Source organism: Oreochromis niloticus, linkage group LG6 (genome assembly GCF_001858045.2).
Source record: "Oreochromis niloticus isolate F11D_XX linkage group LG6, O_niloticus_UMD_NMBU, whole genome shotgun sequence".
NCBI classification, from domain to species: Eukaryota; Metazoa; Chordata; class Actinopteri; order Cichliformes; family Cichlidae; genus Oreochromis; species Oreochromis niloticus.
The window spans coordinates 22,462,171-22,478,635 of NC_031971.2; the positions used below are offsets into that span (position 1 = coordinate 22,462,171).

General features: G+C 40.1%; 1 protein-coding gene across 4 annotated transcripts in view; it reads left to right on the plus strand.

Moving 5' to 3' along the window:
* pax5 (paired box 5) overlaps nt 1–16,465 on the plus strand; it is a 56,633-nt gene extending 40,168 nt beyond the window's left edge. For all 4 annotated transcript variants that reach the window (XM_013275688.3, XM_005456847.4, XM_025908199.1 and 1 more), the window contains exons 8-11: nt 3,460–3,561; nt 5,891–5,977; nt 6,818–6,904; nt 8,813–16,465. In XM_013275688.3, coding sequence (XP_013131142.1) covers nt 3,460–3,561; nt 5,891–5,977; nt 6,818–6,904; nt 8,813–8,895 — 359 coding nt within the window. In that variant the 3' untranslated portion in view covers nt 8,896–16,465. The remainder of the gene's footprint in view (nt 1–3,459; nt 3,562–5,890; nt 5,978–6,817; nt 6,905–8,812) is intronic.

Genomic DNA, 16,465 nt, shown 5'->3' on the forward strand with positions numbered 1-16,465 from the left:
AAATAGGAAGTAAAGAGGACAGAAAAATGAAAGGATTTAAGATGTAAATTTTTTGGTTGATTAGAACCATAAATGCAGTTTTTCTTTTATTGCTCCATTTGTCCACTTTCCCTAGCATGGGGACATGTACAGTTAGGATTTTTAATCTATGTATGCTTGCTGAAATGTAATTGGAGGCCACATTATCCATAGACATGACAATGTTTGCCAGCCATTCAACTTCCTTGGTCACAGACCTTTTATTTATGAAACTAAATATTTTAAATAGTGTTGAGTGAAATGGCTCAACAAATATTTGATGGGTTGCAATAAAATCCTTCCATCCATCCACTCATCAATCCATCCTCAGGTTTTCATTGACTACCCACAGCCAATGATCACAGGCAAGGGTAGAAATGCGGATCAACCAATAAATCAACAGCTTTGCTCTTCACTCAACTCTCTTCTCCACAACATGTGGTTATAGCCTTTGCATCACTGCAGACATTAGACTAATGCATCTGCCAATCTCCTGCTCCGCTTTTTCTGAGATACTCAAACTACTCCACTTGGGGCAGCAGTTTGTTCCCAACCTGGAGAGAGGACTTTACTGGTTTCCAGTGAAGAACCACTCAATCAGACTTCGTGGTGCTAATTCTCATCCCAGCCATTCCACCCCAGTGCAAGAAGAGGTCATGCCAACAAAATCTAAAAATTCTTTACACAAAGATTATGAAAAAATTGTGACCAAGGGCAGCCCTGGTCTACTAAAAATCCTAATATTAGTCTAGATATGTTAGCACGCCAACATTAGCAGTTATCTTAAAACAACATTGTGCTGCTTTTATTGGCTGAATTTTGTTTGACCAGAGCAGGACCTTTTACAATGAATGTTTTGTCCACTTACGTAACATTGGCTTAGCCATTAGATGTCGCCTGTTTATTTGTGGACTGCTGCTCTGCAGTTTCATATTCTTTATTAGTCTTTTAAAATGATCCTTTATTAAGCTAATGCTCACATTAGTCGCTAGCTTGATTCACAGATTGCATTGTGTATTCAGTGTGATATTAATTACGATAATTTAACAAAACATGCTTACTAAACAAAAATCCGACCAGATGTGTATTTGTGTTACTCATAAACAAGCAAGGTATAGATTTGACTAAAAAACCACAATGCAGGCCTACATTGTTTTGAATTGTCAACTCAAGAGTAGTAAATCCCTAAAGCACACCCTGCTTATTGTACTCTAAAAATCATAATTTATCTTCATCATGCTGTATTGAAAAATACTACTAAAAAAATAAAAGCCTGCGAGGAAAACGTTTAAAAAAGTAATAAATAAACTGAACAATTGGATGTTTTTCTTCTACACACTTCTACACAATCAGACCTGAGGAGTTGCCCTCTGCTGGTCATTATCGGTACTGCTAGTTTAAAGCATTTCTGCATTGGCTACACTTTTCATGCCAATCTCCTATGTCCATCTTTACTGTACAGTCTATGTTCTTGAGTCTTTATTCAATGTATGCACCATAAATTTCAAACAAATATAATGTACAGGCAGTTTATAAAATACTTAAAGTAGATTGTGACATTATAAATCTAGGTTGCCATACTGGACGACCGAATTAAGCTTTTAATACTTTCTTTAAAATACTTTTGAGTGCAGGATGGTTGCTTATACAGGAGATGGAGAAAACTAATACTGTGATATTGCTTTTACTCAACAACTTCTTCTTTAGGTGTCACCACAGCCATTCATCTGCCCCCATCTCACCCTGTCCCTAGCTTCCACCTCTGCCACACCAACCCCCTGCATGTCCTCCATCTTGCCTCATCTTCCTCTTTTCCTCCTGCCTGGCAGCTCTTTTTTCAACATCCTTTTTCTAATATATCCACTAACCCTCCCCGTCATATGTCCAAACCATCTTACTTTATCTCATGAAAACAAATATTTATCTACCATGGCTGTTGACCTTCTAGCACATATCCCTCCTCTCTTATTCTGGTACCTGTTTGCTCTTTTTTGCTTTTTGCTATTTCTGTTCCTCTTGTTTTTAATATTCTGTATTTTCCTCTCCCACCTTATTCCCCTTTCCTCCTCCTCCTCCTCCTCACTTAGTTAGTGGTGGTTAAGTGGAAGGGAAGTGAATGGGATTGATGGTGTTAGCATCCGAGCTGTTTATGATGATGATAAATGTGTGTGTGCAGGGGGCAGGAGGAGGGTGTTGATGCATGTGTGTGTGGTTGAGTGTGTGTATATGATGATGATGAATGGAGGGCACCCTCTCCACGCACTTCCAGTGTCTACTGCGCGCAAACATAGAGAAATGATTTGGGTCGACACACTGTCATGTAGTCTAATGCAGTTATATATCCTATCCACCAAGTGACAGACAGAGCAAGGAGGGGGAGATTCAGGTAACGAGAGACGGGGGAAGTTGCTAAATTAATAGATGCCAGGAGATGGGAAACAGGACTGGAGGAAACAAAAGGCAAAAAGGATGGCCCGCTCCTGCATGATTTAGTAGAAAAAAAACACTGCTTACCTTCTTTATTAATTGATATTAATTGAAATCACTCGTCACGGTGAGAAAGATTTTGCAGTTCGGTTTTAATCAATTTTCCTTTAAATCTCAATTTTTATTTTTATTTTTTTTTAATGTTGAGCCCATGACTTTATTAAAGAGGCTTTTATACTCTCTGTGGTCAGCCCTATTTCTGTATTTATAGCATTTATACTTATTGCTAAATGTATTTTAGCACTAAAAATATTCTTCTGGTCCAACAAGAGACAATTAAAGTCATTAAACCCAGGACACATTAATGTGATTATGCTAAATTAGAATTAATACTGACACTGATAAAAATTGTCATGTATCTCAACTGCTGCATGAAACCTGTCATTTGGTCTTTACTAATTTTGGGCTTTTGATAAAAAATATATATATATATGAGATGCTTGAGTCTAGACTCAGTGAGAAAGGCTCCAGGAACCGAACTTTCTTCTTATAGGCATTGTGAGAAGGATCTTATTCCATTCTTTCTAATGGATGATGACTTTATTTAGGTGATGCTGAAGATCCTTTGGGTGCAGTGGGTTGTGAGTAGGATCCATATCGCTCCAGAGCCAGCCTTTTGTCCTACTGCACAAAAGCAGTAACTTTGCATCCATGTCAATTGTTTATTCTGTCCAGTTAAAAGAAACCTATAAAAATATGTGAACTGTGTTAAAGAAGCTGAATTTTAATGAGTAAAAATGGACCCTGTGCGAAAATTGGATTCACATTTTGTGACAAAATTAAATGTGATGATAGTTTTATTGCCATTTTTCAATCAGCATCAGTGAATTATGTAATATTAATTATTTTCTGGAAAACAGTACAAATGTTATTATTTGACGCAGGGCAGTGTAATAGCACTTATAGCAGGAAGACACTGATGACAACAAAACGTGTGTGTGTGTTTGATTACAGGTCGAGATTTAGCCAGCACCACTCTGCCAGGCTACCCTCCTCATGTCCCTCCTACTGGACAGGGCAGCTACTCCACCCCCTCCCTCACTGGAATGGTACCTGGTGAGTAGACACACACACACACACACACACACACACACACACACACACACACAGTCATGTTTCCATCGCTTTACACTGACGTATGGAGACTTACCTTCTCCATTAAGCGTGCAAGCATGCACCACTGCCTCAAACCTAACCTAAAAGCAGGTCATACTGAAATGAATATATTTACAACTTACTGACTTACTTTTTCTTCCCACAGTGGAGACTTGTCACCACAAAATGAGTAATAGCAAAAGCACACTTGCTAAAGCTGTTTTACTTTTAATGTACATAGCTTTCCCTTACAGTAACTGTGTCATCTCTCGCCACACATCATGTCAACCCATCTCTGCGTACATATCCTCTAAGTTCCTGCTGGATGTTTGTCAGAGCGTGTGTGTATTCAGAGGCTGTACTTAGCTTCACCACTTCCTCTTTCTTGTCTGTCTACACTGTGGGTGACAGTGCTCCCAGGGGGTGGTGCGTGTGTCTGTTTGTGTGCATATATTTGTGTGTTTGCGCTTCTGTTTAGCGTGTGTGTGTGCGTGTGTGTGTATCATTAGAAACCAGCCACAGTAGCACAGCTGTCCCTCCTCAACATTAGTAATTTGTTTTTAATGAGAATCACCAGTGACCCACGACTAATTCATTCATTCCCTTCCACTCCGCCTTCTACGATGCTTTTGTGTTTCAATCCTCAGCCGCTATTCTTGTTCTCTCGCTCGCTCGCTCTCTCTCTCAGACTTGCAGTGGTGGTCGTGGTCAGTGTGAAATACACTGCAGAAAAATAAAGGGAGAGACACAAACGGGAGTGAAGCACAGTCAAAAAACAATGCTGTTTACAAGTTGTATTCCCAATCATTCAGTCTGTGACAAACACACACGCACCCACAGGCTGACACGCAGAAACACACACTCTCAGTGGACATGTAGGAACAGCACGTCTAAAGATGGGTAACCCTGTCACCCTGTCCCCCTGCGCTCACCCCGTCCTGTCCTCAGGTTTGACAGCATATTTGTGTGTGCGCGTGTTTTTGGTTTGCTGGATGTTTATGCGTGTGCTGTGATTGTTTGTGTGTATGTGTGTTTGTTTTTGACAGTGTGTGTGTGTGTGTGTGTGTGCGACCTTGACACTGAGCTACACCAGGGAGACCCCTGAGCCTTCTTTCCCCTCCTCTCTCCCCTCCGCCCCTCGTCTCCTAAACAACCTGACACATTGCCGTCACTACGGTGATGACAAGGGAGAGGATGTTCGCACCCAGGGATGCCATGGAGACAACATCCCGACCCCACCTGACAGACGCAGCTAAACGCGCACATAAATGCACACTCTAGCACAAAGAAAACTTGTTTTGTGTATATATGTATATATACACACACGCACACACAAACAGCGCAGGCATTTGAATTTTTCTCAGCGCATTTTCAAAGCTGCACGACTCCATGAGCTGACTGGAATGAGTCGAGGAGATAATCTACAAACTTTGCTTCTCCAGCTCCGGCACGTTTTATCTCAGCACTTCTCAGGCAAATTATCCTCCTTTTTGTTCGCTCTGTCTAATATCATACCTTCATTAAGCAAGCAACTCTCTTCTGCTGTTCGCCTTCTCCCTCTCTGTCTCTCTGTCTTTCTCTCTGCAGCAGGGGGGCTGACACTCAGAGGGGGTGTTGGAGAGCAGTGAGGCAGAACCGACAGAACGAGAAGGAGAGAGGAGGAATGGGTGGTGGTTGGAGGGAGGGGGCATCAGGGTCTGTGACTGTCAGCTATGGGAGAGGGATCCCCTGGGAGGAGTGAAGGTTCAGGAGAAAAGAAAGAGCAAAAGAGTGAAAAAAGAGAGCAAGTCAACAGAGATATGTGGAGAAAAAAAGAGGAGAAGAAATGGAGGAGAATGTTGTTTTGATGTGAAGGGTGACGGGCGGGCTGCAGTCAGGCGGGCCAGAGGACGAGAGAGAAAAATAAAGAGGAAGGGGTGATGGGAAAAGCAGGAGGGGAAGGCAACAGGAAGAGTAGACCCCAGACAGTAAGTATTAAATGAGGGAGAAAAGCTACACTATCATCCACTGTATGGCAGGACCACTACATTCGCACCGAGCTCTCCGGTTCTGTCCCTATCAGCTAGTCTGCAAACTATTCTGTTGAACACAAGAGGCCGGTTAAAGCTTCAGATAGCAAAGTATTTCCACAAGCATGTGTTCCTGCCAAATGAGATAAGAATAATATCCTGAATATATATATATAAACTGTGCTAGTCGTCACCTAAATCCAAACCAAGACGGGATCGTCCTCCCTGTCCTTTAATGTTTTTAACCATGTCTTGTGTCTCTGTTTTCTGTTCTCCTACAGGGGGAGATTTTTCCGGAAGTCCATATTCCCATCCGCAGTATTCAACGTACAATGAATCATGGAGATTTCCTAACCCCAGCCTATTAGGTTGGTGTATCCCATATTGTTTATTGTAGCGTATTCTGTGGAGTTTCATCACATTCCACCTTACATCCCACTTCCACCCTCTCTAATACTGTTCTATTTATCTTTTCCATGGCATTACATTTCATTCTTTGTAGTAATGTAGCAGACAGTCTGCAGAGGGTTTTTTGTTTAAATGACAGGCAATTTGAGGTGTGAATGGATCTGAAGAACAGATATAGCAAGAGAGGAATGAACTAAATGAACTGGGTTTTTAAAAAAATATATATATAGGTGTCATGGAGGAAAGTGAGTCTAACCACCTTTTGTTTCATGTTTCAGTCACCTTTAGATTAAAAATTAATCTAAAGAAATTATGTTAGTAATATAATATATTAGAATCTTAGCTGTTTGCTTGCCCAAGCAAAAAAGGTGCAGAGTAACAAACAGTTACAGCTCATTTAGTCCCAAAGAGTCACCAGTGTTGATCTGAGGGACTCCAACAAGCAGCAAGCGTTACCTTAAAAAACCCAAATGTTTTTAGATATCTTGGCAGCATCCATTCTCTTAAATGGATGCTGCTTTAACTTCCAAAACCATTGATGTGTGTTTCTGAAAGACATCCCAACGCTGTCTTTACATCTCCGCATTAGTGTTTAACCCTGAGCTAAAACAGTCGGTGTCAAAGTCATTGTCTAAGCAGCCATTTCAGGGGTCATGATTAAAGGTGAAACAGTCAGAAGGTGATGGTTTAAAAGGTCAATAGGTGAGTGAGGTCAGGCTGTGATGACCTTTAGCTTAGCCCCACCCTTTCCTCTCCTCACCTCTCCTTTTGCCTCCTTCCCTCCATCCCTCTGTCCCCAGTGTTTCAGCAGGATTATGGGTCTCTCCTGGGGACGGAAATCGGCTGCTCCTCCAGTCTCTTCACCAGCCAGGCAGGACAGATGCAAGGTAGGTGGAGAAAGACAAATGAAGCAGATGAAGAGAGTACAAGAGAAATAAGTGCATAGTGTTTGTGAGCATGCAGGTGCTGTATGTGCACAGGGGGAATGCCGCGATGAGGAAAGCTGACAGTAGAGCATGCAAAAAGGGAAAAAATGCGGTGAGACTGTAACGGAAGTTTATGATAACGGATGAGTGGACACATAATATGAGGACAAGATGCACATTAGGAGACACTGAAAGGCTTAAGATTGAAGGCAGGGGCAGGGAGAGCCTCGGATACAAAAGAAAGGATAAGGAACGGATGAGGAAAATGGTGAGACATGAAAGAAAGGGGAGTTTTTCAAGAAGAGGCAAAAGGGGAGAAGAGGGCGTCTGAAACCTTGAGTAAGACTAAATAGTTTGTCAGGTCGGCTTAATGCCTCACTTCCCCAAAGAGGCTCCTGAGATTACCTGGACTGTGGACAGACATAACCTGTCAACACACAGCTAGGCTGATTGATGGAAGGAACAGAGACAGGTGTGGATGTGTGTGTGCAGGTGACTGTTTTTTTCTGTGTGTATTAAGGTGTGTAAGTGTGGGTTTCTGCGTGTCTTTGGGGTTACAGTATTGAATTGACCTCTCCCTTGGGGAGAGAATAGACTCAGGGGATCAGTAGTAGTAGTAGAGCTGTACTCAGTGTGTCAGCTTAGACTGTCACTAAGATGGTGTGTGTGTGTGTGTGTGTGTGTGTGTGTGTGTGTGTGTGTGTGTGTGTGTGAGAGAGAGAGAGAAAGACTGAAAGAGTCAGGGAGTTAATTTTATTGGTGGTACATGAAAAAGAGACTATTTTTTCTGTCATTAGCTCCATCAGCTCATGTCATCTCATCCCTGCCTTTCACTGCTCACATTCAAAGTAAAATATAATCTCAACAGAAAATTGAAGCTGCTCGTTTCACATTTACACCGTATTTAAGTAGGCCGTAAGTTGTTAAGGGAGAATTCAGATTTATTACAGCTGTCTTGCTGTTTTTTGTCATTTTAAACATCAGTTCTAACTGTAATAAAAAAAAATTATTCTGACCAAGTTAATTGCTGCGATCTGTCAGTGTGATGACATTGCGACAGAAGTCCACGGGGAAGAGAAATGAGCAAAAGAACAAGACAATCGTATTAACAAATCTCCAGATTACTCAAACTTATTTGAAAGAGAAAGTACTTTTCCTGCCCACAGAGGAATAATTGCCTACATTCTTGCTTAGTTCACTTTCAGTTTTACCTGGTTTACAGCTGCTAATCAGGATTTGTCAGATATACTGAAGGGATCAAATGAAAGCAGTTTCTTCAGTATTCTTTTTTCGTGTGAAATGATTCAAAAACTTTAAATACAAAAAATCCTTAAATATCACAAAATGTCTTTCATTACACATTTAATAAACTTCTTTTATTATACATTTAGCCTGTTATCACAGTGGAATAAGTGACCACCTGGTAACCTCTGAGCAGTTAGCGAGTAATTTCTGACAGTTGCTAGGATAGAGGGCGTGGCACCACAAATCTTATTGTGATTGCTTTGGTCACTAGCAGATTACTGTGGTCAACTGTAGCTTGAATGGGAAATACAAACACTTGATAACTAACAATGAAGCGATCATGCTTGATGGTTAGTTAGGCCTTAATAGTAGAGACAAAAAAACCTTTTATTAGACTCCATCAAACACAGCTCTTAAATAAATCCCATCGTCGCTCCGTTTCTGCCTGTAAAATGCTCAGCAAACACCTTTTTAAAATGATGTATTTTCTCTGCTTTCAGCTCTTACAGGGCGGAAATTGCAGGTTTTAATAATCTGATTATGTAGACAAGAAAAAAGACCAAGGTTAAAGAACCTGGATTCACATCACATTTTCATATTTTTTTTCCTTTTTTTTCTCTCCAGGATCACCATATTATTACAGCGCAACATCACGAGGGGCAGGCCCTGCTGCCACCGCTACAGCCTCCACCTACGACCGCCACTGACACCCTCGTGTAGACACAGGAAGTCGCTGGGTGAGGAGGAGAAGGAGATGAGGGAGGGATGGATAGCATCGGAACCGCTCAGTACAAACTCGCATGGACTGCAAAGAGGAGAAGAATTCAAATCTTTGACGTCGGTGAAGTTTGCATTTTCTTTGAGTGACACTTAAACCAACGAATACACTCCTGAGCTGCAGCACAATACTGTTTGGGTATATATTACTGTGAGGACACAGGTATGGCAAGGTCAATAACTGATTATGTAAACAAGTAGATTTTGGAAATTTGGACCCTCCCACACTATCAAGCCTTCGTATCCCTATCTAGTTTTTAACCAGTCATAAACCAAAAGTCAGCGGACTGTGTGTAGCATTAAAACTATCTGTATTGTGACCTTCTGGGTAAAATGTTGTTTTCCAGTTGGGAATATTTTTGATGAAATTATTTGAGCTGATTAGAGAAAAATCAACTTTTTCAAACAGTAGGCTATTTTTATGACCGCACATTAATCAATCAATTTTCTATGCCATGCTACAGTGAAGTAAAGACAATCCAATCATCCTAACTTTGACTGACCAAAATCACCCATATCGTTACCATTCTATTTGTTCTGGTGCAGATTCAACACATTTTCCTCTGGAACCCTCAGAAATGTTCATCAAATGAGATAACATTATTTCAAAGGGAGCGTTCGGGGTCACGCATGTTCGCTCTGCCCTATCCCGTTTGTTACTGTTATAGTGGTCAAGCTTTCCAGTTCTGCAGAGTACACATGCTCTAAATTTCTAGTCATTTTTAAAGCAGCGGATTGCTTATAACAACACAACTATCACACAACTGTCAACTATCCCATCCATTTGTGTTACCAATGCACTATGCAGTATGTAAGCTAGTGAGCATTTGCATCTCACCTCATTTCTTCATTCTTTACTTTTAGGATTGGAAGTTTAGAAGATAAGACTCCTTAAATGCTGTGTGTGATTGCTACTGCTGCACCATGCACACAGGTTCAGCGTGTAGAAAAATCCAAAACTTGTCACGCCTAAATATAGTTAATAAACCATGACTGGATGTTTGCTGTTCAGGGGTGGGGTTTTAGTAGTTGAAGTCAAGCATGATCCAATTTTCTGGTAAGAAAACTGTGTCCTCACATAGTGGATGTATTAAGAAGAGCTGGATACTGGATATCAACGTCCACAGATAAATTCATAACAGAACGATTATGGGCCAACCTAACAGAGGTAGAAACATTAGTAGTTCTGCAGATTCAGGAAATGGGGGGGGGGGGGGGGGGGATAGTTTTTGAGGCGTGGGTATTTTTGGCTGCAATACTGAGTTTGACCACTAGAAAAATTGAAAGGACGTGCTGGATGACAGCGCTGCATCCAAAGGCCTCATTTATAACATGAAGTTATGATTCTTTCCCACTGAATATCAGTTCAGTGGGAAAGAAAACATTCATAAAATCTTAATTTGTAAGTCTGAACTGTCCATGATTTTCCTGCTAATCAAAATCAGATTCACTGGCAAATTTGGATTCTCTTTTTTTTCTCTTAATCTACTTAAGAGAGCTTGTCCTCTAAAAAGTTTTGTTTTCTGTGTTTTGTTTTGGTTCTTGGTTATTTCTGTTTGAACCCACAATTCTGCTGAAATTACAGGTGCCATCAATTTAGGTTGGTTTGAGATTTATAAATAATGGTCATCACATAATTAAATATAAGTAATGAACCAAACTTTGAACATAATAAAAATGTATAAATGAGGCCCCAGCTCTTTTAATACATCCATGCCTTACATTCACACTTGCATTTGAGTTGGTTTGAAAGCCAATGACCAACACATAGAGAGACCTTTCAGGAAAGCACAGCCTAAAATCTGAGCCCTCTACTGTAAAACAAACAGTACTCATCTTCACATCGGACCAAAATCAGTTCCATCAGGTTGTGTTACAGTACAGGATGGTGGTATCCTACCTCCCCAGACGAGATTTAGTCCTGATCAAGAGCTATTTATAATGGAGGAGACACAGAGTAATATATTAAGAAGCTTTTCTGTGCTGCACTCCGTGATGAGAGTGAATGCCTGTAATGATTTATAATAGTGTCACGCTGTTGTGCTAGAATAGTGACGATGAAGACGGCGATGATGCAGTGAAATATGAATTCTGAAAAAACTTTCAATATAAGAAGTCTTTGTTTATAAGTGTGATCAGATTGCGATTTTCCTGTTTATAGTTTGTTGCCTGGTATCAGTTGAGAAAGGTGCCGCTTAATAAGTTTTCTGTGGTTTTTTTTATTCTTAAGTGTCCAAACGAAGGTTGGTGCTAGACTGGATCAGACCCAATGTCAGGAGCATCCCTCCTGTTGCTGATCCAGTCGAGCATCAGCCAAAGACCAACAGGAAGCAGTGGCACCCTCTCTTTCTCTTGCTCTTTCTATCTCTGTCTTTAAACTCCCCAAAGATGGGCCCCCCTAGTGGATCGGCTGACTTCTTACAAAAGCACAAAGAGACTCAATCATCTTCTTAAGGTGACATTCTACTTTTTCAGCTTCCTTTCAGAACCATTAAGTACTTCTTCTGCTTTTCCCCGTTTTGAGTATGTGTCCTTGTGCTTGTTTGACATCCTGAAATTGTTTCTATAAAAGTACTGCTTTCGTGAAAAAAAAGTAAACCTGATTTGTTTTTTTCGTTTGTTTGTCTGCCACATCAGTTCTGCGCTGTGACAATGCATGACACCAGGGTTGAGGCCTTACCCATCTCGTACAGACAGACAAGGACAGATTCGCCCCTCAGCACAGATCTGAAATCAGTGTGTTTTCCCTTCCCAAATGTCTGAGGGGCCGATATATTGATCTTGTGAGAGGGCAATATCTTCCTTAGCCTGTACCTTTCTTTCAGTTTCAATTCTGTCCTCACCAGACTTGTACAGTAATCAGCGAAAGAGAAGTCACAATGTCAATAGCGATTTCAGTTATTCACATTTGAAGTTAGATTTTAGTGTCGAAGCTTTCTTCTATGATAAAAAGACTTAAGGTGTGCGGTGTTGTTTTTGGCCATCATCTGCGAGCGTTTGGATTCCTTTTTTGTTTTGGTATGTGTGGCTGAGTGTAGTGCTTCATTGCTACTGTGTAGTGTCTACTAGCAAACAGATTGGAGGCACCAAATCTGCAGTGTGAGGCATAATATATAGCTCTATAAACATACGATAACTATAAACCCTGAACAAAGCTGTTAGTTTCTCAATATTTGTTGTTTCTGGGATTTTTTGAAATAGTAATAGAGTGGATCCTTTCACATTTGTAGACCTTAAAAGTTGTGAATACACAACTCTAAAGAAAGATTCTTATGACCGCTCACCCGCTGTGTTGCCAGCGTGCACCGCAGCGGGAGCCTTTCCTTATTTCTGTCTTTTTCTCTTGATCCTTCTGAGGCATTATTGAACCTGAACCACACCAGCTGAAAACAAGGACAGTGCCTTTAGTTTTATATGTCAACATCCCCCGGACCTACTATGAGTCACTAAAACTAGATTCAGTTTCCCTCCCTGCAACGCATTTAACAGAAGTCTTACTATTTACCCAGGCAAACACAGGGTTTGAAGATTTTACAAAGCCTTTTACAAATAAATAAAGGTGATTAAAGTACCAATAACTCACAGTGATGCTCACAATGCAACAACAGTGTCACCGCAGCTCTGACAGCTGATCTAGCAGCACCCACATTAGTCCATACATCTCCCAGAATGTGGATTTTTCAGTCACAAAACCTGGAGGGAAAAAAAAGATGTTGTTTGGCAGCTACAGCAATGAAAAGCAGAAAATAGTCCTGGTTGTATTAAAGTCAGTGACTGATTCCTCACTCATGGAAGATTGTTTCCACCACTGAATTTATTTTATTTACATTTCCCCCCATCTATAGCTCTAAATTTTATGATATTATTTCAAAAATTCTTAGTTATCTTTAGGTAATAACCCCAAATTTTGACATAGCTCAACAAAATAAATGAATAAATTAAATAAAAATGTCACTGTTTGAAACAAATATCCTTTTTTTGTTCATTTTGTTTTTGAACACTCACATTTATCATTCGCATTTGCAGGCATAACTACCATGTAGGCAGACTTTATGCTGCATTTTTTTTTTCATTGTTAATAAAGCTCCTAAGATGATTACGTTTTCAGTGGGTGGTAGAGTCTGTGTAACAACACTGACCATAAAGAAATGGGTCAGCAAAGTCACAGGACACAACTCCAGTTCTATGTGTATATGCAGAACCTGCTAATGGGCTAAAAACCTGCTTACAGAGCCAATCACCCAGGCCTAGACAGGTTAGTGACATCCTGGCAACCACCAGTCACTAGGTAAAAATCAGTATCCCCCAACGAGTTGTGAGTGGTTGCAAAAGGTTGCTGGGAAATCAGCTCCTAAAGGCTCAATCACATAGGTCTGGAGACTGGTGAGACTGGCAACCACTGGTAACCACTAGTAACTATGGAAAAAGTGTGTTCCCTGACCAGTTCGCAAGTGGTTGCAGGAGGTTGCTATCACAAGGTGAAGGCAAATGCTCTTCATATCTGGTTTGGATCACACTTCTGGTTTGGATCACAAGACGGCATCTTCCATGAAAACAACAGGTGAACTGGTATCAACCAAATCAATCTCAAGGAGGTTTTTTTGATTGCAGCAAGCCTTAGTCAGAGGGACAGTGAGATATTTTTTCCAACTTTAGGATCATTAAAAGATATCCGAACATCAACCAAGTGCATAATATTTGCATATTTTTGAAATGGGTGACTGAAAAGTTCAAATTCTGGGAGATATCCATAACATAGATCAGGGTTAAACTATATATATATCTATATATATATATAGATATATATATAAAATAAGTAAAAGCCAAGAACATGACAGAAATATATCAAGTTTATTCATGAATAGAATGAATTTCTTTTTTCCAACCCCAGTATTTAAAAGAAACACACACGGTTTCATATCTTAGTGAGGACATCTCATTGACATAATGCTTTCCTTAGCAGCTTACCCTAACCCTAACCATCAAAGATGAATGCCTAACCCTCAGCCTAAGCCTAACCATAACTTAATTGTAACCCTAACACTAAAACCACATTTTGAGCCTCAAAAATTCCTTCAAACTCCTAGGGACAGGCATTTTGTCCCAATAAGTGACTGCTGGTCCCCACAAGTATAGTAGCATGCCAATTTTCTGTCCTCACAAAGATGTCTAAACATGTTCACACACACACAGACTCATACAATAAGAAATAATTGATTAAAGTCATTCTCCTTCAGGAGGTAAATCCAGTCGTGCCTCGTGTGTCCGCTTGCGTCAAGTTGCTAAATCAAACAAGTCAAACTCAGTGGTTGTCATTCGGTGTAGACCAGAGTCCAGTGACACATTAACAGGACTGTTGGTTAACTATGCATCTCATAGGGACACAGCTTGCTTTGCCATTGCTTTGACCTGACTGGTTCACATTGGGAGAGACTGGATTCTCATTGGCCGGCAGCTGTTTCGATTGGCAGCTATGACATTGACTGCAGTGATGAAGGGGGGGACTAGTCATCGTGGGTGGTACTATAGAAAGCGTGGCAGGCAGAAGCTACATACACACACACATAAATATAAGTACAGACATACTCTTGCTCCCTCCTTTTGTCCTTTGCGAAGTGGTGGTAGCCCCTCCTCTTATGCCCCTGTGTTCCCCAGGGGAGGCCAAACCTGCTGTGCCATCAGAAGCTCATCCCATCCTTTTTCACCCCCCATCCCTCCTCAGCCCTAATCTCATCATATCTCATGCACTTGTCTCCCCGTCTCTTCTCTTCTCCCCACTGCAACACCACCAGGATTAGGAATATTAAAGGTATTCTCTTGATTTCAGGGCTGTGACCTTCCTCAGAAGTCCTCCCTCTTTCTTCAGACAGCCCTATTAATCCTTTCGCCTTCTTACTTCTCTCACTTTTCTCGCCGACTCCTCAGACGTGATGCTCGCTGTCCTGTCAGAAATTCTGCATAGGAATCAAGCTGGGTGTTTTTTGTGCCAAAGCGAGGTCATTTCAATGGCAATATTGCTGCCGGCGTCTTTATTTGGTCAAGAACATTCTGTGAGAGCTCACATCTCATGTTGTTTTCTCTCCGTGTGGCTGTAGAGCATTTTGAAACACAAAGAAACACCAGTTTCAGATCAAACAAAGACATTTCATTTGCAGCACTTCCACAGTTTACTGTCCATGAAAATAAATTGCATCCTGAATTTTGATCCCAGCTCCAAGTCAAATAAGAACCTGAAATAAATGCAAATGAGTTTTTTTTCCTCCTTTATTATGATTTCTTGCCGAGTGCGCACTGCCTGACTGTATCTCAATATGAATCCATGAAGAAGGCTACTGCCTTCCCAAAACCTGAGGGGAATTCAGCATCACATCTTGACAGCAATTAGTGGCACAATCTGTTTCATGCTTGCTGATATAACTAGGCTCTGGACAGATCTCATACTGAAGTGTTACAATGTTCTGTACATCTTAATATTATTCAACTGTGGAAGAGGAGTAATACACACGACTCAGCCTACAAAAATCGACTGTGCTTTTTAAGCAGATGTTTCAATCAAAAAAAAAAGAAAAAAAAAGAATAGATACATAATTTTTCACCTTACTGTGGCCTTTCGTGTAACAATCTGGAGTTTTTTTTGTGTCCATGACTTCCTATCTGGGGTTTTGAAGAGATATTTATATCTGTGACATTTTGGTCCAAATACAATAAAATATGAATTTTAAAAAATGAACAAACAAGGCAAAAATTAAATTCGGGTCCAACGATTCAGTGTGTTCTATTCTTCAAAATTAAAACGGGACAAAAAAGATGACATATCTGTAACATTCACCAAAGCCTGTGATGCCTGTTTTAAAGGACAAACTCTTGTACAAAAACCATACGAAATAGAAGAAAAAGACTTGCAAACACAAAAACGAAGACGAGAAATGCCTTCAAATATTCTAGAGGGGAGGATTTAAAAAAAAAAAAGTAAAAATAAATGCTTCTTTAAGAAAACCTGTATGTTTTTTATTCAATTTTCTAGTAGTTGCAAACAAAACTTGGTGTTTTTTCTCTTTGTGTGTTGTGTGTTGTCTTAATATTTGAATGTATTTTACTGCAGTGCGAATTTGCCAAAGATATCATATCACTTGATTTTTCCTCTTTTTATCTTTTCTTCACTTTTTGTTTATTTTTGTTCCTGAACTGTGATCAGTTTTGTTCAGAAAACTGAAAATAAATGGTGAATTTGATATTATGATTATTTTTTATATTTTTATTGTTAATATTATTGTTATTTTATTTCATGGCTTTGAGTTTACTGTGAAATATTAAATTGCAGTTTGCTTGATGCATTTCTTCATACTCTGTATACCTGTCCATCCGTCCACCTGAGTGACTGTTGTTGGTGAATTATTCCATTTATGTACCTGTAATGTGAAACTAAGAAGTAATTATTTGTAAATATTTGCCATAATTTTATTGGTCATTCAGAATAAAAATAATTTTTTGGAAGTTAAA